Source organism: Phoxinus phoxinus (assembly GCF_949152265.1).
Source record: "Phoxinus phoxinus genome assembly, chromosome: 10".
Classification (NCBI taxonomy): Eukaryota; Metazoa; Chordata; class Actinopteri; order Cypriniformes; family Leuciscidae; genus Phoxinus; species Phoxinus phoxinus.
Window position 1 is genome coordinate 18,141,586 of NC_136885.1, and position 23,272 is coordinate 18,164,857.

At 37.3% G+C, this 23,272-nt stretch overlaps 2 protein-coding genes across 3 annotated transcripts in view; one reads left to right on the forward strand and one right to left on the reverse strand.

Moving 5' to 3' along the window:
* LOC307006105 (zinc-binding protein A33) overlaps positions 1-2,716 on the forward strand; it is a gene marked incomplete at its 5' end in the record, with an annotated part of 6,841 nt that extends 4,125 nt beyond the window's left edge. Inside the window, 1 exon segment of the mRNA XM_079626743.1 lies at positions 839-2,716. Within this exon segment, the coding sequence (XP_079482869.1) occupies positions 839-1,401 (563 nt within the window). The 3' untranslated portion in view covers positions 1,402-2,716.
* LOC307005474 (uncharacterized protein) lies at positions 2,662-23,039 on the reverse strand. Of its 2 annotated transcripts, none has more exons than XM_079625687.1 (9): positions 22,890-23,039; positions 14,842-14,894; positions 12,563-12,583; positions 12,179-12,451; positions 10,828-11,118; positions 9,471-9,758; positions 9,086-9,264; positions 8,293-8,394; positions 2,662-8,149 (listed from the first exon to the last, which is right to left on the reverse strand). In XM_079625687.1, exons 2-9 carry the CDS (start codon positions 14,885-14,887, stop codon positions 7,211-7,213), a joined length of 2,139 nt encoding a protein of 712 aa, XP_079481813.1. In that variant the 5' UTR covers positions 14,888-14,894; positions 22,890-23,039; the 3' UTR covers positions 2,662-7,210. The 2 variants fall into 2 exon arrangements, with proteins under 2 accessions (XP_079481813.1, XP_079481812.1); XM_079625686.1 differs by lacking the exon at positions 22,890-23,039 and adding an exon at positions 22,233-22,285.
* Positions 23,040-23,272: the final 233 nt, after the last annotated feature.

Genomic DNA, 23,272 nt, shown 5'->3' on the forward strand with positions numbered 1-23,272 from the left:
ATTCATCCCAGTAATTCAAATCTTTTGAAAAACGATTACTTTAGTGGCTATTTGTGCAGGTTACATCGCCAGTGGCGACAGGTGAGTTTTTGTGTTATGATTAATATTGATATAATGTATTCAGGTGATCCGTTAAAACATTGGATGCGTCCAAAATCGCATACTCTCTGAGTAGGTAGGCTACTTATTTTGAATAAGTAGTTACTTTGCGAAAAGGTAAGTTCTATATAAAACTAATGTGTGAAGTATAATGTGATCCGAGCATACTACATTCGCCATCTTGTTGCTGTCATGTGACCTACCAGCTTCAGTTGTGTCACGTTACTGCCATTCACAGATCCTCTCCTGTGGCCTCATGGGATAGTAAAGTGTCCAACATATGTACACTTCAGAATCTCATCGGAAGTAGTAGGTCACTCGTTTACTATTTGCCTTACTCTTTTATGAGTAACGTGAATTCGCACATGCTACTCCTGTCACATGCTGTTTTTAGCCTAGAGACTGTATGCAATTTCAGAAGCAGCCAGATTGTTCCTTCAAGCCGTGTTCAGACTCAAATCACTGACTTGTTAGGTAGGTTCATCCAATATAATACTCCTTTAAAATGCTCGAAAGCTATTTCATGCTATAGTCAGTCTTTGAAAGTTGGAAACGCATTCACACGCTTCAAAAAGTCAGTTCATGGAAGTTTTCAAAACACTGAATCGTTCACGAACGAAATACCACCACTTTAGGCTAATAGATTTTTATATTTGTTACATTATACATTTATTGTACTATATATCACTGATTACTATTACTGAATTCTCAATATACTCTACTTCATTTTCATACACAGACATATCCACGTTGACTTATGACCCTGAAACGGCACATCCCCTCTTGACCTTATCTGCTGAGAGGACGTCAGTGGTTTTCAGGGAGGACAAGGTGGTGCCCAAGGAGAACCCAGATGACAGGAACCCAAAGCGCTTCCACTACTACTATTGTGTGATGGGCTCAGAAGGCTTCACCTATGGCAGTCATTACTGGGAGGTGGAGGTGAAGGGGAAGACCGCCTGGCGAGTGGGTGTGGCCAGAGCGGACGTGCACCGTGGAGAAATGGACTCTTCCTCCACGTTAAACGGACTGTGGACGCTGTGCCTGAAAAATGGCTCAATCACGGCCTGCACCCATCCAAAGCCCACACAGGTGCTCTTGTTCGCCCTCCCCATCCGCATCGGCATCTTCCTGGACTGTGATAATGAGGAGGTGTCTTTCTACAACGCTGTCACCATGACGCCACTCTTCTCCTTCTACATGGGGACTGTTCTTTTGCCGCTCTATCCATTCTACAACCCATGTGACTCAGATGAAGGAAAGAACTGCGGCCCTCTTTCCATCTTCCATCCATCACTCTGAGGGTTTGACATAGGAGATAGATGTTTGTTTTTTCCACCTACTGCTGACACAGTTTGAAATGCTGAATTCTGATCACCACACAGCTTGTATACCGAGAGCCGTTTTTGCTGTGTAGTTTTGTTTGGATAAACTGTTTAAGTTACAATAAACAGTGGCATGAGAGAGTGAATTCGGACAATGAATTAAAATAATTTTTGGCATGATGCTCACAGTGCATGAATATTCTGTAGCGCTAGCCGTTGAGTGTACATCAGTTGCACACTTGTTATTGAGGTGCATTATGGGATTGAATGACTGCACTTGTTAATTCTGTCATTATTTACTTGTTCCAAAACGGAATGCAAATATGGTTTGACATCATGATGTTGGAGATTTTTGAAAACCAATGAGATTTTATTGATGTCTAGCCTAGATCATAGGCACTTTATGTGGTTTGAGAGGCACAGACATATGGACAACATTTATAGGGATTTTTGTCCTTCTTTCCTCTGGGTATTCTGGGTATTCCTCAAAGGCAGGTTGGGTAAAATAGAGCCAGTAAAAGGAGTGAGTTTGAATGTGTGTGTTAGCACTGTGATGGACTGGCCATCTGTTTAGAGTGTTCCCCTGCCTTTGGCCCAGGATGCTGAGTAGGCTCCAGCATCCCAGTGACTTTACATATGACAATTGGTTTAGAAAATGGATGAAGGTTGGAATTTCATTAGGGTGAGTAAATAATGACACAATTTTGATTTATTTGTATACACTTTATTAATAAAATATGTGTACGTTATCATGCAAACTGTGTGCAAATCATCTTTGTGCATGTATTGTATAGTAATCAATTTTCTGGCGCAATAAAATGGAAAGCAATGCAACAAACAAAAAAGGAATTATATTTCTGTGCCAATTGACAGACTATTAATAGGAACTGTTTACCATTACCTGTCTATTAATAAGCCAGACACGTCGTTGCATTCAGCCATGCCTGGGAACTACTTTGGAAACTATCTGCTGTTGGAGGGGCAGAAAAGAAAAATAGAAGAGGGAGGGCCCCGCTGCACCCTGATAGTGACAGGCCTAAAGAAGAAGGGAAGAGAAAGCTAGAGAGACAGTTGAGTGACTTTGAGAGTGATTGACTACAAGGGCAGAAAGCCCTTCTTCTTCTTACTTTTTTTTTTTTTTCAAATGTCTCGCAGTCTCAGGAGAGTCATATCAGAGTGATGTGTGCAGTGCTGTGTCACAGGTGTGAGGAGGAAAAATAACACAACGACTCTGAGAAACATTTTAAAATCATTTATTATTATTTCTAGGCATGAAATAAAGGAAGTTTTTCTTCTTTACAAAATGTTTATGTGTCGTGTTTGTGCAAAAAGGAAGAACGGGAACTGATAAAATGTAGAGCATCACTCAGGTGGAATAAGGAGAGAAAAAGAGAGGCGGAAACCTCTCATGCACCTGTGGGACACAACTGCACGTTGAGTTTACTGGGAGAATGCACAACACTCAAGGATACTTGGACTTCTCATGCTCTGTACATTCTCACCACTCATTCTCCTCACTCTTGAGAGATAATTCCACACCCATTGAATTCTGGGTATTTATTTAAAGGCATAGTTCATCCAAAAATGAAAATTATTTAGTTTGCTCACCTGCATGTCATTCCAAACTTGTATGACTTTCTTCTGTGGGGCACAAAAGAATAGTTTGAAGAACATTTCTGTCCATATTATGAAAGTCAATGGGGTCCAAAACAACTCCACAGACTTAAAATGTATGGACAAAAAATATTTTGAAAGAAAGCCAGCTTTAGACTAACATGGGGGTGGGTTAACAATTAGAGAATTTTCTTTTTCAAGTGAACAACCCCTTTAATGCCCTTTAGAATGTCATCCACCAATCAGGTCTAACTAATGGAATGGGAAGATACAGGGTGAAACATACAATGCAACAGATTCAGTGACATCCATGGAAGGAATGCTTTACACAATGGAATTGTCCAATTAGAGACCTGCAAAGCCATGCGATACATGAAGATCAGAGTACTTCTTTTAGACGTCTACACACTACCCCCTAAATTTGCATGACCACACTAGCACAGATAGACACTATGGGAGAGTAACTACAGCATGCAATGACAGACTGCAATAACAATGCACCGTTACTTTAGTGTCTGTATTCCGTAAAGCACCTTGAGCAAGGGAAAAGCGCTATATAAACTAAATTACTATTCAGTTAGCGTAGTCTTGAGCATCAATTAAACCAAAATGACCTGTAGTACATGGCTATCTTGATATCAGAACAGATATAGTCAGGTCCCACCTTCCAGCATAGAGTCCATTCTGATACAAATCTCGCACTGTGCTCTTCTTTAAATTGCTTCTGCATTTAATACCACTTAAAAAGGAACAGCAATTACCAGCCAGCCGGGGAGAAAAAGGACATTGCTAATTGCATTGAAATGACAGCTATCTAATGGAGATTGTTGCTAACACACTGACACACACAAACATACTCACATGCACTTGTACAAACACATACAGGCCTCCTGATGTTGCCAATTGTGAATAACATCTATAATCTCTCATCATAAATACCATACATACAACACAAGCATCAACACACAAAATACAAAAACAGACAGTAATCATGTCATGATACAAGACTATTATCAGTGGCAGTGTCCTGAAGGGTAATAAATATGGTCTTCTGCTTTAAGACACTGTGATGATTCATTGAGTGACCAGAAGAATATTGATTTTGCCTGGAAACCTGTGTGATTTGCATTACCGGGATGCACTTAACTGTGACATAATTAGCTGGAGATGAATGTAAGGGTATGTGACGTTTAACAGCCAATGACATTAGCTGATGGGAGCATGATAGCTATGCTACACTATTTTCATTGGTTTTGCATTGTATAAAAGCTGATAAAAAACCACTGTGGCTGTCTGTGAATGGTTGTGAAAACTAAAGAATGTGTAAAGTGTAGAGCAAACTACAGAACCTCACAATACACAATTGTCAGCAAGTCATTATTATGCATGTGTACACCATTGTGTGAGTATTTGCACATTTTTATATTGCTCAGATGTTCTTACTTCAATACCAGCTCTCTTTCTCTCTCCAAACTGAGTGAAGAGGTTGACTTTTAAGGTGGACTCAGTAATTTTATTTAAAATTGGCTCGTTAAAAAAACTAATAGAAGTTTTGAGTTTAATTTTACATGTAGTGGGTCACCTCATGGGTGCTGCCATTTTGAAATAACTAGCAGAGACGGCCTACTACTCATTTTAATTTATAGGCCCACCTATTAACAGACACGTTCAATTACTGTATAAATTAATCAAGGCTGACAGCAAACATAGCATTTCTACTGTATATCATAGTAGAAATGCTCTGTTTGCAGTCAGCCTTGATTAACCTAAACCTAAAACTATTGAATTTCCATTACTCTGCCTCCAACCCACAAGGTGTTAGTGTAAGTTCAAGAACACTGTCGGCTAGCGCAACAAACTAAAATTACTGAGTGCATCTTTAACATCTCAAAACATGGCTTAGATGTGCTCATAATCTATTCTGTGGCAGATTTACTTCTTTTTTTTTGTCACAAAATGGTCGTTTTGTTCTGCTTTGTCATGGAATATATCATTTTGAATGCTACAGTGCACATAGGGTTATGACATCTAGGGTTTGTGATATTTACATTATGAGATGTGACACTAAGACTATATTGGCTTCAAGTGTCATTTCCTTTCACTGATATTAAAACAGCTGTTGATGGCTGAGAAGAAACAAGGCCATTTTTGGAGGTTCAAAGGCATTGCCAAATATCTGTTTGAGATTTGTAAACCTTTGATTGTATTTCAAACCTTGTGCTTTGCCAAAATAACTACATCTTTTTTTAAACGTCGACATACGTTACAATGTTGTTTAGTTAGTGGTTTAGTAGTTTAGTCAGGATTAAATGTGAGGTAGTAATCATCTTCAGTTAGAAAATCTACCCACAAACCTCCAGTCTGTCAAACCTGCCGATGCTTTAAGTTCTTAATACATATATTAACTCACTGCGATTTAACATCAGCTCCCATAGATAGTGTGGTAGGAGCAGGTTCCTGGACGGATACAACATTAACAGGCAGTGGTGTTCAGGCTCCACCGGAGGCACCTGGAATATATGTAAACTGATATGTGAGACTGTCTTTCAATTACTATAAATCCAAAATTACTTGTGGAACATTTTACATTTAATCCGAAAGCAACACAAACAATCTAGATCTTCCTATGAACCATGTCCACTTGCTAACCCTAACCCAAACAAGAATCAGCGGATTCATTTAACCATACAAGATGTTCTTGGGCTAATTCACTGCTTGCGCCACTTGTTATAAAAAAAACGGTCTTATTCACTAACCACCTGCAATCTCTGTCATTCTTTTCAGCACAAACTAATTGATGTAAATTAGGGCCATTACAGATTCAGAGTCAGCGCTATTTACCATTGCGCTATTATCGTCTGTTGAAAGTGGGCGGTAAACAGAATTTAATTTAATGAGATGTCTGGGTACATTTTCAATACATTTTCGACCATGGGAGCAATTCATCAAACGATGAAATGATCTTGAATGGTGTGCTATCAAACACACTTTTTAGCCAATTCAAGAGTTTGGAAAACAGTGTGGGAGTAATGCTGTAAGGTGCCAGTAAAAGCATATTGGCATATTGCAGAAGTCCACAACCGAGCACTCAGTTCCAGGCAGCAAAATGGGGATCTGCACTCAGTGCATATTTTTTAGGTGTGTTTGTATCATTACCTGATTTGCATATTTCCTTTTGGGAACCATATGCTAAAATAGCACTATTAGTAGGGTCAACTAATTTTTCGCACAATACTCTTGCTAATGATAGAAACAGCCTCACTACTGATATCTATCAATCTCAACATGACTCACTCAAAGAACCAAACTTGTACATATTCACATATACCGTTGCCTTCGACCATTATCTGAAGTTCTTGCTTATAGAAATAACTGAAAGAGACTTCAACAGCAATACTTTTGTTACTAGATGAATAGGAAATGTGCACCGTCACATCTCTGGACAAGAACATCTGTGAGACTAGAGTCTTAGGTTAGACTGATAGAAGAAGAATCTCAAAAATGTCTTTTTTTGGCTTTGCACTTTACTTCAGTAGTTTCCTCGTTCATCCCCTTTGTCAAAAGGACATGTTGACTTGCATGCATCGAAGTGACATGATTTTTCAATCTTTCCAGTCCTCAGGCAGCAGATGGTTGGCATGCCACTTTCTCAGTATCAATCCTGCGATTTAGATTCTCCGACTTGTCAAAATGGAGCAGAAATGATCTTGTAAAGAATGAAAATGATTAATGTCCCATGCTCTTGTGTGCCTTTCTCCAAATTCAACCACAGTTATCTTGGATTACGGAACTGATGATAGAGTTTATTTTCTCAATATCTTCATGCAGTGATGTAATATTTCTGTGATGGCAGATTTGTCTTTGTACACTTTCGTGGAACACCCCAGATGGTCTTCCTCATTTTGTATGAAATCACCCAATGGTGTAAGGTCTGAAGTGCTTCATCTCTGTATTCGAACCCTTTTATGGGCTGATTAAATATTAGTAAACTGAGTGGATTTACAGTGGATCTTTCCATTGATGCATGTTAATTGTATTAAAAGTGAGACTCAAAAGACTGAGGAACCCACCCCCTTAGGAAGTCTTTTAGCTTTTCTTTGTTAAGTCAAGTGTCTAGATTGTCTGTGGTGGTTAATATAGGAGGAGGCAGGAACTAGGCTACGGTTTATATCTCAGTTGGTGGCAGCTCCATCAGTGCTTGAAGGTGGTGCACTGTCATTGGGAGAAGCCGAGTCTAGGCCTCCACTGGAGATGAGCTCAGGAGTTTTGACTGAGCTTTTCCCAGTATCAGGGGTTTTTGGAGGGGTAGTTCCCTTCACATCCAGGCCAGGAGATAAAGGTGCACTTGGCTCCTTGGATTCGGGTGTACCATTTGTAGTTGGTTTCGAGTCGAGAATCGGTGAGACTGGTGGTTTAGGCTCAGGGATTGGGGAAACCGGTTTAGGATCCGGAGTCTTGGGATCAGGTGTGGGGCTCACGGCGGGTTTCTGTTCAGGGGTGCCAACTTTAGCTGGTATGAGTTCAGGAGTAGGTGAAACTGCTGGTTTGGCATCTGGAGTAATGGCTGGTTTCGCATCAGGAGTTGGCATTAATGCTTTTGGAGACTCAGGGGTTGGACTTGGAATTGGTTTAACATCAGTTGATTTGGCCTCAGGTGCTGGACTTGTTGGTTTCGGATCAGGTGTCACGGGTTGCTTGGGTTCTGGCGATGAGCTTAAGGTCAGTTTTGTTTCAGGTGGTGATGAGATGGTCACTTTTGGTTCAGGTGTAGCAGCAGGTTTGGGTTCAGGTGATGGCGTTACTGGTGGCTTGGGTTCAGGCGAAGGTGGTGGAGGAGCTGTCGACTTGGCCACAGGTGCTGGTTTTAGATCGGAAGCTGGTGCTGGTTTTGGAGGTGAGGGGGCAGTCTTTGGCTCTGGAATTTGGTTGGGAATGGCTTTGATGTCAGGGGTAGCAGAGGAACTCAATACATCAGAATCTGCAATGGCTATTGATGGGGCATCAGTGTCACTGTCAAGTGGGAGGCCAGTGGTATTAAAGCCCACTCCAGAGTCACTGGTCTCCATGTTCCTCTCTTGTAGGCTTGGCTCTTTAGTAGACACCTCCAAACCCTGAGGAACATACTCAGAACTTAGCATTCTTAAAGCATTTCAACAACATTAAACATAATTCAGCATTTTTTACTGAGCAAATGCTAAGGGTTTAGATATATAGATTAAATGACTAAAATGTCTTTCAGCTTCCTGGTGCTCACCTTAATGCTGACCTCTGTGCTCTGTGATTTCTCAGTGATGTCTTCTTTCTGTGACAGGGCCGGGGCTTCCTCATTCTGACGGGTACAGGCTTCTTTCACAACCTGCAGAAATATGAGCAAAGGGCTTATAATATACTCCATTATATAACAAACACTTTTTCTTATTCCTTTCATGTTGTTGAAGACATGAAATGAGAATGTAAAACATGAAGCAAATGTTTGTACTTTACATATCTATTATTTATTTATTTTCAAAGTTTAGGTGTGTCCTTTTTGTGGCACTTGCAAATGGAATTGCAAAGTTTTCAATCAGGTTTCCCCAAACAATCTTCCTGTTTTTCATTGGTTTGTCAAACAGAGAGCTCCACCCTCCAAATTACGTCATTGGTTGATCTAATGTTGCTCTGTGAGCTGGTCAGGATTAAATTTTGATAGTGTCACAGAGCCACAGTTTGTAGACCTTTTGGGAAAATCAACATATGAATTGATTATTCAGCTAAATAAAAAGTAATAAAATGTATTTTAACTTTTGTTCCCTAATATATTCACAGAAAAATCTTTCGCTTCCCTTTGACCCTTTTCACTTTTCAAAAGTGTTGGGTACAAATACATCCAAATAAAAATGAAAACTTAAATAAGACTCACTTGGTTTGATATTTTGTATCGAATGCAATGGCATTAATATATCTGTAAGTGTGATCTAAGTCCACATACTTTTTAGGGCCATTATGTATTTGAATTTTTTTTTTTTTTTTTTCTTGGTGCTTATATAGGTAAGAGAGGTGGTAAATACCTTTCTGAAGGTCTCTCCCTCCACTTTCCCTGCATTCTGGGCTTTCTCCTCAATGGCTCTGGCCTTTGCTGCGCGTCTGCGTATCTTCACCAAACATGACACCAAGCACACCAAAAGCAGCAACACCAATAATGCTACCAAAGCGATGATGGCAATGTAGAGTTTAGGAAGCGTGTATACTGAGAGAGAAAGAGATACACCATTAGGTGCAAAGCAAGAAAATTTAATATTTACTGGCCTGAGTTTTCCAAAAGAATCGTAAGCCAAAGTTGATCATAGAGACCATTGGTGGCAATTGTTCTACGATTAACTTAGACTTACAATGCTTTTGGGAAATGCAGTCCCTGTTCTTTTAATTTCCCTTTGTCATCTTGCATCTCCTCACCTTCCATCTCCAGGTGGACATCAGACACCAGGAATCCCTGAAGGTCAGTCACACTAAAAACTCCGGCATCACTGGCCTTCACATCTGTCAGAAGACACATGGAATTCTCCAAAGAGAGGCGACCACCGAGATCCAGGTTAGAAGGCAGGTTGAGCTCTCCACTCTCCATAATCAAATAACTATGTTTATCATACTTAGGGGTGTACACCAGGCGAGCTAAGGAGCTATCTAAGTGCAGATTTACTTTCAGAGTGCCACCGTATGAAAGGGTTTCAAATATCTGATGTGCTGGAAGAAAGAAAAAACGAAGGACAGAAAGAAAGAAAGAAAGCTGTTACTGAAGCCAAGGTGTTCAGCTATTTTCTAAGATGATGTCATGAGAGTGAAGAAAGAAGAAAAAGAATCGGTAGGGAGGAGAAAGCATAAATTTTTTAGGGAATAAATGCTGCAGACAGAATGGCAGACTATTGGCCCATTACATCCGTCTTTCTTCCTGTCTTTGTACTTCCTTTAATATCCTTTCTTTGAACCCAAAGAGTTCTAACCACTCTTAAAAATAAAGTTTTTTTTATTGGCATCAATGGTTCCATGAAGAATAGTGGAAAAAGGGGTTCTTCTATAGGCAACTCCGGTCCTGGGGGGCCACTGTCCTGCAGAGTTTAGCTTCAGCCCTGATAAAAACTCACCTGCCTGTATCCACATAGTAATCCTGAAAACATCCACCTAGTAATCCTGAAAACATTGATTGCCTTGTTCAGGTGTGTATAATTAGGGTTGTAGCTAAACTCTGCAGGACAGTGGCCCTCCAGGACCAGAGTTGCCTATTCCTGTTCTATAGCATCACTGCAACCCAAAAAAACTTTATTTTTTATTTTTTTATAAACAGCTTTATTTTTAGCATTCACACCTCAGTTTGTATGCCTCTCAGGATACTTGATTCTGATTGGTTAGTTGCAGTTTTTGTATAATGATCACTTAACTTTTTATTTGACTATTGTCCCCGGGAAACAATCTTCTGAACTAGTTTCAAATATCGCATATCACTCGGCGGCCTCTTTGTTTTCTCATAATCACAAATCAATATTTACATTTATTTATAGCCATGTACTGTGCGGTAAAATGTACAGCTATTTGGTTATATCAGGATGATACAAGACCCTTCCGCTTCACATTGTGGTCCTATTCACCTTCTCAGTGTTTATTTTAGGGACTGGCAGACTTTACTTTATTATCCTATTACATTTCTCCTTCAAAATGTTTTCCATAGCTACTCATATATTATTAATATGTTACTTAAATGTTATTTAAACAATATGGTCGTGTCATGAACCCCTGAAAATGTGCTTCCTGCTCTCACCTTTAACATTCAGGCAGATCTTCTTCTCGACTTTCCCATTGGAATCGCTGATGGTGTAACTACCTTCATCAGCCCCTGTAACGGCAAGCAGAGTGAACTTTTGAGGAGTGATCTTGATGCGCTCCTGGTATTTCTCCTTGGGTGTTCCATTCAACAGTTCCACAGCCGGTAGTAAAGTCTGATTGGCCTCCACTGAGCTGTGACGAAAGCCCACACGCTTCACGTCTGAGATATCATTGAGCGAAACGTGAAAATCTGAACCATAATAAACGATGTCCTCATTAAAGCAATCTGGAAAAGTAAGAGAGAGAGAAAAAAGAAAAGCAATCCATGAGATTTTTACATTTTCTAAGAAGAATAGAATTGCAGGTCAAAAATATGTTGTAAGAACGATTAGATAAACTATTATCTAACATAACATTACACATGGAAAAACTCTCTGTTCCCTATAAAGTCTATATTATTATGTCCTGTCCCATATCAGAAGTAGACAGTTAGACGTTCTCAACTGTATCCAACAAAATCATACATTATTTTGATATTGCCTATTGAATTGGCATTCAAATCATTGTAGTAAAACACATTTTAATTATTACATTTTCAAATCCACAGTTTTTTTATTGTGCAATAACCTGTTAATAATGTATACCCTAAATATCCTTTATAATAAAAAAAAACGAAAGTTTTGACAGCCAAAACGTACTGTAACCTTCTGCATCTTTTCTACAGCATGGTGAGAAGACAAGTAATTTTATTCCACTTTCTCAATTCCTGTTGACTGCATGTGTCAAGTTGACCCACGTTATAGTAAGAAACAATTACACAATAAGAAACAAGTGCAAATTTGGTTTTGACTGTATTTTCAGTATTATTCAGCAGTATTTGCACAATCATTTTTTCAGCTTTATTATTACTTTTTAGTTTATTTAATGTTTATTAAAAAAATAATAGAAATTAAAACGGCTCGAGTCATATTAACAGCTCAGTTTGACCTTTCCTGAGCTCTTATTTGCTCTGACCAGTTGTTGAAAGAAAACAACCGCATTGTACCGCATTAATGGAAAGTGTCAGCCAGCACCACTAATAATGGGAGAAATAGATAGTTGGCTAGAGAGAAAGAAGGATCTTTAGGTAGAGAAGAACGGAAGGCAACCAGTGTGCCTTGACAGCGCTACAATTACTGCAGGAGGTCATTAATCCTCCCTTACTGTTCACCACATGACTTCCTATAATAATGGAAGTCACTCAAAGCTATTCTAATGTGAATGTGTGCATCCAATTTAGTGTGCAAGCTGTTGTTCAAAGTGAGCGAACCATTTTTTGGTATTTTGACATGAAAATGATGCAGTACCTCTAACATAGAGTACGATGCGTGTAACATCCTCTGCGGTTTGATCAGATGTGATGGTGTAGACTCCTTCATCACTTTCTCCAACATTTTCCAAGATCAGGTGGGTCAAAGCAGTGTTGAGTTTGGCTCGAATATCAACCACTTCACCAGATCTCATCAGCGACTTCTCACGTCCTCGAACGACCAAAGGCTTGAACGACACGTCAGCTTTACCTGCAGGCATGGGGATGTGGAAGTCTTCCCCAAAAAACAGAGCCTGGGATGCTTCTTGGCCTACAAGAAACACAAAAAGATAGAGAGAGATTTTATTGTGCTACACTATTTTTCACTTCTTCTTAATAAATCATTTGAATAATAAAAAGTGACTTGTTGTGTTTGCATTACCTTTTAGAGTTGCAGAGAATGCTAAAAGTCCAAAAAGAAAAGCACCAGTGTTTAGATTAGCACATTCATTAGCAACATAATGTGACATCAGCTATAGTCAAATCATACAGAAACTGAGAATGTATTTTCAATTTATGTAATATTCCATTTGATTACATTTACATTTTTTCTTTTGGATTTGCATGTCAAATTAAATAATTAAACATTGATTAAATATTTGTTCAGGCCATATAGCATGTCATACTGTCTAACATTTTAAATTTATTAATATGACAATTCATATGGAAAGAATTTCTTTTTAGGTTCATTGGAATATTTTAAAGAAAAACAAATTGTGGACAAATGCCATTTAGTTAAAGTGCACATCTGACCATTTCAAAGCACACGAACTAATTTAATACTTAAAGTTTTATTTTTTTGGGATTGATATCCAAGTAATTCCGTGTTAAATCAACAAAAGGGGTAGGGGAGATGGCAGCATCATTATTTTAAGAGTGCCATGTTGAATTAAATTGTTTTGATAGAAGGAAAAGATATATTTCTTGTTTCAACATTGTCTGTTTTTCAGACATTCTTCTTTAAACACAATAAGTATCAGCTGTTTAACCACATTTGGTTTTTGACCATTGAAAATGATTAAACTTCAACAGTTTGAACATGGAGCTGCATTGAGATCCCCATATCAATGGGATTGAACCATATAGGGCCTTAAAAATAAAGATTACCAAAGAAAAGTTTATTAAGAGTGAGATTCTGGAAGGATATTGAGATATATAATCCATCGCGCTCTTTAAGATCGCTAAATTCGAGGCTTCTGGTCGTACCTAGGATAACTAAGTCCACTAAAGGAGGGAGTTTTCACATCTAGCTCCTAAACTCTGGAATAGCCTTCCTGATATTGTCCGAGGTTCAGACTCGCTCTCCCAGTTTAAAACTAGATTAAAGACGCATCTCTTTAGCCAAGCATTCACATGATGCATCTCATACCTTTTATACTACAGTTAAATCAGATCAAATGCATTCATATTATGAACAGCAGCTACGCTAATTATTTCCCATCTGCCTTTTTTTGTTGTTATCTCGGGACGCCTGTCCCGAGATAACTCAAATAGAGTTCGTCAGCTCCAGTTATGTATCCAGCCTCTCATGGAGACTTCAGATGCCCCAACGCCTGTGATGAGACGACTCGACGCCTGTGAAGAGACGACCCAACGCCGGCGATATGTTATGCCCTAAATTTTATGATTAACTAACTGTATTTTTGTATGTATATTTTTGAAATGCATTTTCTGTAAAGCTGCTTTGAAACAATATGTATTGTGAAAAGCGCTATACAAATAAACTTGAATTGAATTGAATATATTGAATACTTCTTGAGTTACAGGCATTCAAACTTTGGAAAAATATATTTTTTAGCACTCAGACAGGTATGTTCTATGTAATTGTGTTGATTGAAAAAAATTAGTTTCAGCATTTGTTCTTCAGATATTCCTCTTTAAAAGAAAAAAAAGTATCAGCTATGCAAAGTGACCCACATTTAGTTTTTGACCACTGACAATGTGTAGGCTACAATTTACCAATTTATTCATGAAGACACATTGAAATCCCCATATCTCTGGAAATTAACCACATTGGGCCTTAAAAATGAAAATACTAAAATAAAAGTTAGTTAACTACCTGAATCTAAAAGCATTTTAATATCTTTAATAACTCTCGAGTTATAGGCACAAAAAGAAAAGAAAAGAAGAAGCTTTTTCCTATTTCTGAATGTCACCGTTGGCTTATAATGCAACAAATATTCAATATTCAACATATATTTGATAATTCATATTTTGGCTTTTATCACTACTTATGTTTGTCTTTCTTCAGAAAAAAATATATTTGAGCCAAAGACCTCTGGTTAAATTGACACGGAATGACTCAATACATAATTTAGCATGAAAACGACCCACTTTGTTAAGGAAAATATGCTAAATACATCCATTATAGATGGCACATTTAATATTACTTGTCATGCGGTCAGATATTCATTATAACTAAAATCTATGTGTACAGTACACAGTCCTTCCAAGCTTGTACATTCAGAACTCCACTGTCATGTGTAAGAACATTACAGCTCTTATAGAAGATGCATTGTGGATCAGGACTGTAATTAAAGAACTACAATAGCTATTAGCATGTCAGAGCCACTGTCCTTAACATTTCCACTCTTGTGTAAGGATAATAATGATACAGAAGATCAACCACTCAAAAGATTCACAAGGACTCTTCTTTCTTACCTGAGTAGAACAGCACGCTTAAGACGAGCAGTCTCAGATTCTGCATATTGGCTCTGAAAACATTCACACATGAAAAAGCATTTACATTCAAAGAGGATTTCAATTCTAAACACTGACATTGTAATTGTATAAGTTTCATGGTACATTGCTCAATTGCTCTCAAATTCCTGCTATAGAAAAGGACAACAATAATCAAAATGGCAGTGTTGGCAAATGGACACAGGTCGATTGAGTGCTTTGATGTGGACTTGTAAATATAGGGTGTGACTATAAAACAAATCCGTTTATGTTAGTGTTAGACATACATCTATGTTTTTCAGCTTTTATGGGAGACGTGTGAGCTCTGATCTTCAGGCCAGGGATCTAAAAGGGCTGTGTTGAGGAATGAGCCTCTTAAAAGAGATAGGCTGTTTGGACGTGTCAGTAATTGTGGGTTTATTGGCTTGTGTATTGCTTTTTTAACATTGATCTGGTATCTCAGAGGGGATTTATAATGAACTATAAGAACAGTCAGTTTATTGAGATTAAGATTCATCACCAATAAATTACATTAGTCATTCCACGAGAAGTGATGCTGTCTGTGAGTTTGTGTCTGTATAAATGCACATGGAATGAGAAACATGACATCATTTGGATGGATCATTATCTTCATAATCAGGACAGGATTGTAATGACTGAAGACATTAAAAATGTGAGAGGAAATGAGACTGAATCTATCTGTTAGCCTGATTTGTTCTCCCAGAATCTCTTTCCATGTTACATCCCAAAGAAATTCCATGATTTTTACACAACTTTTCTAGTCTGCATTTTCTGTGCTGACTTTAGGCGATTTAAATACGGTGTTAAACAGAGGACTAGGCACTTATTGAATACGAAAGCATAAGTAAAATATAATAGAAAAATATATATAATATAATACACAAATATAATGATTGATGTTTAAAAGTGAAAAACCGGCGTTTAAACTAAGCATATATATACAGTACATAAACACACACACACACACACACACACACAGGCCTATATATATATATATATATATATATATACTCAGCATATATATATATATATATATATATATATATATGCTGAGTTTAAACACCCGTTATTCACTTTTAAACATCTAAAAGTGGTTTAAAAAACATCACTTTTAAGAATATATAAAAATTAAATAGGCTAATTGCAATGGATTTATATATATATATATATATATATATATATATACAATTTTATATGCATACACCTTTATAAGGTGTATGTATATACACCCTTTAAGTTTAAAAAATACAATTAAACTTAAATATAATTTAAGTATTGGTATAAACTACAGTTCAGTGCATATTTTAAAGTACATCAAAATATGGGTTTCCACAGTCATTCGAAAATCCGGAAATATCAGGGAATGTTAAAATTTTGATATCCCGGCCTGTAAATGTCATAGAAATAATTACATAAATTAATTATCTTTAACTTATAATTTTTTTGCAAATAATATTTTATTTAAAAATAATAAATAGGCTAATTACAATGGAAATATTCCAATGAAAAAAAACAAGTATATATATATATATATATATATATATATATATATATATATGCAATCAGCCTATTTATTATTTTTTATAAAGTTAATAATAAACAATTGTAATAATTAACAATAATAAAGTTGTGTTTTTTTAAACACAAATATTGTTATATCCCGGCCTGTAAATGTCATGGAAATAATAACATAAATTAATTATCTTTAACTTATAATTTCTTTCAAATAGTCTTTTATTTAAAAATAATAAATAGGCTAATTACAATGGAAATATTCCAATGAAAAAAAAAACAAGTATATATATATATATATATATATATATATATATATATATATATATATATATATATATATGCAATCAGCCTATTTATTATTTTTAAATAAAAGACTATTTGAAAAAAATTATAAGTTAAAGATAATTAATTTATGTTATTATTTCCATGACATTTACAGGCCGGGATATAACAATATTTGTGTTTAAAAAAACACAACTTTATTATTTGTGTTAAACTTAATTATATTTAAGTTTAATTGTATTTTTTACAAATAATTATTTGTAAAGGTGGCATCAAATTAATTATTATTGTAAGACTGAAAATAATTCAAGACATTTCAAATGAACTGAGAAATGAAATACTGTTTTTGACCCCTTCTCCTCCAATGACCATTTGCCCAAAGACACAGTGGGGTTCCCTGCTGTTTCTGATAACGATCAAGACCTGTAGGCCAAGATGTTTGTGTATGCACGGGGGAAGTGTAAATACCTGATAGGTCAGTTTGGAATGTCTCACTATTTGGGTTTTAGTCACATGGTCAAGAAGGATAAATTAGGTTGAAACTGCTGTTCCGCCCTTCTTCCTTTTCTGGAGCTCTGGCTCTCACCTTCTCGTGGGCTCTCTTCCTTCATCTCTCTCTCTCTCCCTCTCTCTCTCTCTCTCTCTCTCTCTCTCTCTCTCTCTCTCTCTATCTCTCTATTCTATCTCTAAGGTAACATTTACATGCTGGTTAAGATTATTTGGTTTAAGTTATCATCAATTCATTAATCTACTTTGTAACTATTTTAAGTGTAACCATCACCATATTTTGTCATTAAATCTTTCGATTACAGCTAGTGTGCTAGTTTTGATTTGGTCTTAACTTTTGTGCTACATAGTGCAATACAATACTATCACTCTCTTTAGTCTATAGCAACGCTCTCCCACGTATGAAGCTATTGTAACTGTACTTATTTTCCGTCATTGGTATAAGTGGCAGTGAGTGGAACAGACAAGAAATGTACAGCTTTAAACCATCTTGCTAATAACGTTTCTTTAGTCGCTCGGCAGTCTTGCAGTCTGAACCCCTGAAAGATTTCCACTCTTACAGATGGTGCCGAAACCCGGGATCCCTTGCAGTGTGTTTTCTGAAATTCACTTTGATCAGAATGAGAATAACTCATTTTTATAGTTGATTTTGTGATTGGATTATAGCTGATCTTCTGACAATGGGTAAGTCTGTTTTCCTTGTTTAATGGTATGATAAGAAGTCTCCATTTGCATGAATTGAATGAAACAGTATTTTGAATAGCTTTAATAGTCACATTACGGTATAGATTGTGAATATTCAGATCTCCTCGGGGATGGAAGGGAAAAATTCTGATAATAGTGATGTATTGTTTGCTTTATGGAGCAAAAAAGTTGAGCCTACCGTATGTAAACTCTCTAAAGAGTACATTGACGTTAAATGTCCAGAAGAAGAATTGCTCCGATGGTGGGACAATGTTGGAAAACATCAAAAGAAATCTAAACATGATGAAATTATTGAGGCTTTAAACTTCATTCGTTATACAAAGCTACACGAGTTAGCAACATGTGTAGTTCCTGCATTTAATAACATGGAATCTAAAAATGCAGAAAATGCACAAAAGTCTGAGGCAAAGATTCAAGATCTTAAAACACAGATAGATAAATTGCTATCTGAGCTGTTAGCCCTAAATGAAAAGTATAAAAATCACAAAGAGACCATTGCAGATCTCAAGGCTAAGCTAAATGCTAAAGAGCACATGTCTTTCAAAATGCTTAAAAGCGTTGAGACTAAAAAGAACGTTCACTTCTTGGAGGAGGTGACTTCTAGTGAATCTGAAACATTTAGTTCAGAAAATGCAAATGCCCAAGAAAGTGTTCCTATTTCAGTTCTTAGGGTGATGGCACATGGTCATGAAAATCCTCAAACTCCAGGTGAACATAGCAAACTTCAAAATGGTAAAGAAAGCAGGCTTTGCAGTTCCTGTCATAAAATAGGCCATCTAGAGGAAAAATGCTGGTCACTGGGTAGGGGAAGGCCTCCACCTTATTTTCTGAAAAATAGCAAAACACTTTCTAAGAGCAAAAATCAGCAATCTGCACGTACAGGTAAAACTCTTAGCGAGTTAACTGCTTTGTTCATGCAAGGCCTTCAGCTATTAACTTCACTTGCTAGGGGGTTGGTAGCCCAATAAGCAACCAGTTTTACATCCAAATTCCAACGATCCTGATTGTATTTTCAAATTTGTAATTGTGCAAAACACATAATGATCATAGAGCACACTTTATAGTTGTTTGTGTACACTCTGCACATAGGCTAATTGATTTTATTATTTTAAAACACATAAATGCTTTACTGTAAGTGTTGTAAAAACACTTAGGTTTAAAATGTTGTAGATGCTAAGTGCAATCTAGACAATGTATTTTTGTGTTAAGTGGAATAATTGTTGCACTGAAATTGTAGAGCAATTTCATTTTGCATGTGTGACTATGTTGAGTTTGTTTGTCTCCTTTTTGGAAACTCGGTTATCTTCCATATAACTGTAGTAAAACCATATAAAGGAGCATAGAATTGCCATATGTGGCTACACAATTTGCATTAACCATGAAAATCCTTTCATAACAGGATTTAACTCTGAACTTTGCACTTTAGCATGCTCCTAACAAAGAACTTTAAGGGAAGGAGATGAGCCATGATCACACTTCACTCACAATTCTCATGCTGGCTCCCTGTTACAACAGGACCAAATTTGCATCACAATTGTAAAAACCCTCACCTTTGTTTTGAAGCATGATACATTTACACATAGCTGCAGATAAATGCAGCCACATTTGATCTTCACACAAAGTCAAATCTGCATTTACAGTATATGATTCTGCCTCACAAACTTAATCCATACAAAATTATTTAAGTCTTTACATCTAGACTGAATTATAACTGTGAATTGCATTCAGCAATTGTTTGTTTTGTTTTTCTTTGGATTTATTTGATCACTTAAATAATATTTTGCCTCACCAGGTGAAATTAAAAATTTTATGTCATCATTCTTATTTTTACCCAAGTACAAATATTTGTATTCTCATTAATGTATTTGAAATATCTCTGAAACGTTTTTGATTGCTTATTTGTATTCTGTCCAATTGACTTGCAACAATGCTTGTGGACATTAATTCAATTGAATCTCTGTGAATGGTTACACTGAATATTTTGCTGATAACTCTTCATGAAATGTTGTTTTAAACCAGCATTAGTTGTTTTGTTTTGATGCAATTTATTTACATGTTTCCAGAAACAGTTATCCTTCCTTGACCATCTTTTTAATTAAGTACACTTAAGGGCTTTTGCCAGTGAGAAATTTTAATCTGACCATATCAATCATCTGACCAATGACAAATGCCATGTGTCTGCTTTTGCTGTTTTGTTGTGCTGTGTACTCTTTTAAATCACAGGATACCTGCAACCAAGTTCATATCCTGTGAATTCATCCTCAGAAAGAGGAATCAATGTTTGCTTCCAGATTCAGTGCCTGTTCTTGTGAAATTGTGAGGTGTTCGATGGATGATTTGCATATCTATGAAAGGTGCAACATCGTGTGATGGAACCTTCCTACTCATGCAGGGCCGAAATGAGAACAACAACTAAAGACTGACCAACCGCAACAAGCCTGGACGAAATGTCTGAAGATACAACTACACCCAACAGCAAAACATGTCTTTATGAACTGTGTCACCTTTGGACTCCAGGTGTGTGGCCAATGGTGCCAAGGGCCGATTTGTAAGACTGAAAATAATTCAAGACATTTCAAATGAACTGAGAAATGAAATACTGTTTTTGACCCCTTCTCCTCCAATGACCATTTGCCCAAAGACACAGTGGGGTTCCCTGCTGTTTCTGATAACGATCAAGACCTGTAGGCCAAGATGTTTGTGTATGCACGGGGGAAGTGTAAATACCTGATAGGTCAGTTTGGAATGTCTCACTATTTGGGTTTTAGTCACATGGTCAAGAAGGATAAATTAGGTTGAAACTGCTGTTCCGCCCTTCTTCCTTTTCTGGAGCTCTGGCTCTCACCTTCTCGTGGGCTCTCTTCCTTCATCTCTCTCTCTCTCCCTCTCTCTCTCTCTCTCTCTCTCTCTCTCTATCTCTCTATTCTATCTCTAAGGTAACATTTACATGCTGGTTAAGATTATTTGGTTTAAGTTATCATCAATTCATTAATCTACTTTGTAACTATTTTAAGTGTAACCATCACCATATTTTGTCATTAAATCTTTCGATTACAGCTAGTGTGCTAGTTTTGATTTGGTCTTAACTTTTGTGCTACATAGTGCAATACAATACTATCACTCTCTTTAGTCTATAGCAACGCTCTCCCACGTATGAAGCTATTGTAACTGTACTTATTTTCCGTCATTGGTATAAGTGGCAGTGAGTGGAACAGACAAGAAATGTACAGCTTTAAACCATCTTGCTAATAACGTTTCTTTAGTCGCTCGGCAGTCTTGCAGTCTGAACCCCTGAAAGATTTCCACTCTTACATTATCAGTAATATGGAAATATCAGGACAAACACAACCATTAACAGTCTGAAATAAGCTGGCACTTCACACATAATGACATAGCAAGATTCCTAAGAAAACCTTTGCCAGGCCAGACATTAGACAGCAAGGCAAGCATCCAGAACAGCAGATGCATTTAGGCCATTCAGTGATTTCATAACAGACTTCTGCTCAGACGCTCGAATATTGCATAAATGTTTTATTGTCATTTAGTTGCAAAAATGGAAAAACAGCAAATAAGTAAATATTTTTCTGTCTCACTGTCTGCTGATGTGTAAATGTGTCGTTGCCTTTTTAGTTTCATATGGACAAAGTGCCATCTGGTCCACTTACATGCTTTTCCTCCCTCCCTCTCAGTATGACACCTCTTACAGCAACCTCACAGTTCCTCTCAGCATACATAAAACATGGGCAATATGGAGGCATAAATGCAGACCATGTGCTCATATACAACATAAGATGCAGTTCTCTTGAGTGCAATGCAACAATGAATCAGAGCTCAAATCAACCTTCTGCAGATAGCCTATATGAACTGCAATATCATAAATTGGTTAATTACGGTATGCTAGGAGCAGGCTGTGTAAACCAGGGAAATAAAGAAAAAAGATAAATAGGGGCTCAGGGAAATCAAGCTCAACCTTTGGAAAGGTGCTGTATGACTATTTGTCATATGTGGTTATTGATGTAGGAAGCAGGTCATCTCCTAAGAGACAAGGACAATTACTTCCAGATCATTTCATTCAGACTCATTTGCTATCTACCATCTATTGGATCATCATAATATATGATAAAGCCTTGAACCAGACTATTAATTCAAAAGGAGATAATGTAGTTAGAATTAGAAGGGTCTGATGTAAGACGATGAGATCATGGCTGTGTCTTACAACCTAGTGAGCTGTCTACCTAGGCACCATTTTGGGGCATCATTATGGTTAAAAATATGGCGAATAGATAAGCATCTGAATAGGTTTTGAGACACAGCGCAGCGGGGGCGGCGAAAGCTTCACTTACCGCATCTCCCCTCTATTTCAAACGGAACCTTCAAATGATCACCTCCCAATCATAAAACTATTTGCCAGTCAAACATATTTTCTCTCGGTCACACGATGAGGAAGATCGCCCACACATGTTCGGGTTATTGCGGTGCACAGACGACGAAATTAAATACGCCGCAGTCAACCCTCAAAATTAGATTTAAATAATAATTATATATAGGGCTATACAATCTAGAATATCAATGTTATTATAAAACTGACATTTTTCGAGCTCATCGCGACAAATAAGTCTAATTATCATATTTGCGTTTCTCATTTTAATTTTCAGGTAATTTCACCACAAAGCATATTTTAATAGAAACATTTGATATGTTAATACAGGATGATTAACCTGCACTCGCAAGCTGACGGTGCATTTAATATGATATGCAGAACCGACCGCAAATCTCTTCAACCAGCCTAAATGCTCTTTTAACCCTCTAAATATGAATATTGCGCTTTATTGTATTCGCGTTCCAACAGCAAAAATCAACTTTATCCAATCGGAAAAGTACCAGACGAAGCAGAAACTGCAGAATTTAACCCTTCAATTTCTGCAACCCAAAGCCAGCTGCCCGTTTATGACATCCCTGCCGCAAAATGTATATTCTCCCTTACCGTGTTCACAGCTCACCTTCAATATGCTCCTCGAATGATAGAGTGTAAAAGGGGGGAATTTTCGTTATTCGTCCCTTTCTGCTTCCTTTCCACCTCGAAAATCACTTAAGGAATAAGTTGCACCTCAGGAATCCGTCCGGTATCTCGCCGCGTCTCGAGTGCGCTCGGTAAAGCCCGGCGCTTCAACCCCTTATGGGCGTGTCAACGGGTCCACACTCAGACAACCTTTGCAGAACCGACGTGAAGGTCTTTAAGGTGTTCTTCAGATCGATCCATCACTGCGACCAACGCCCCTATGAATAAGAATGTGCACTAGACCATTTTCCCGTTTTTATCTGCATTTTGCTTCTATTGATCAACAGCTTTTTAAACACTAAAGGGCACAAATCCACAATGTCT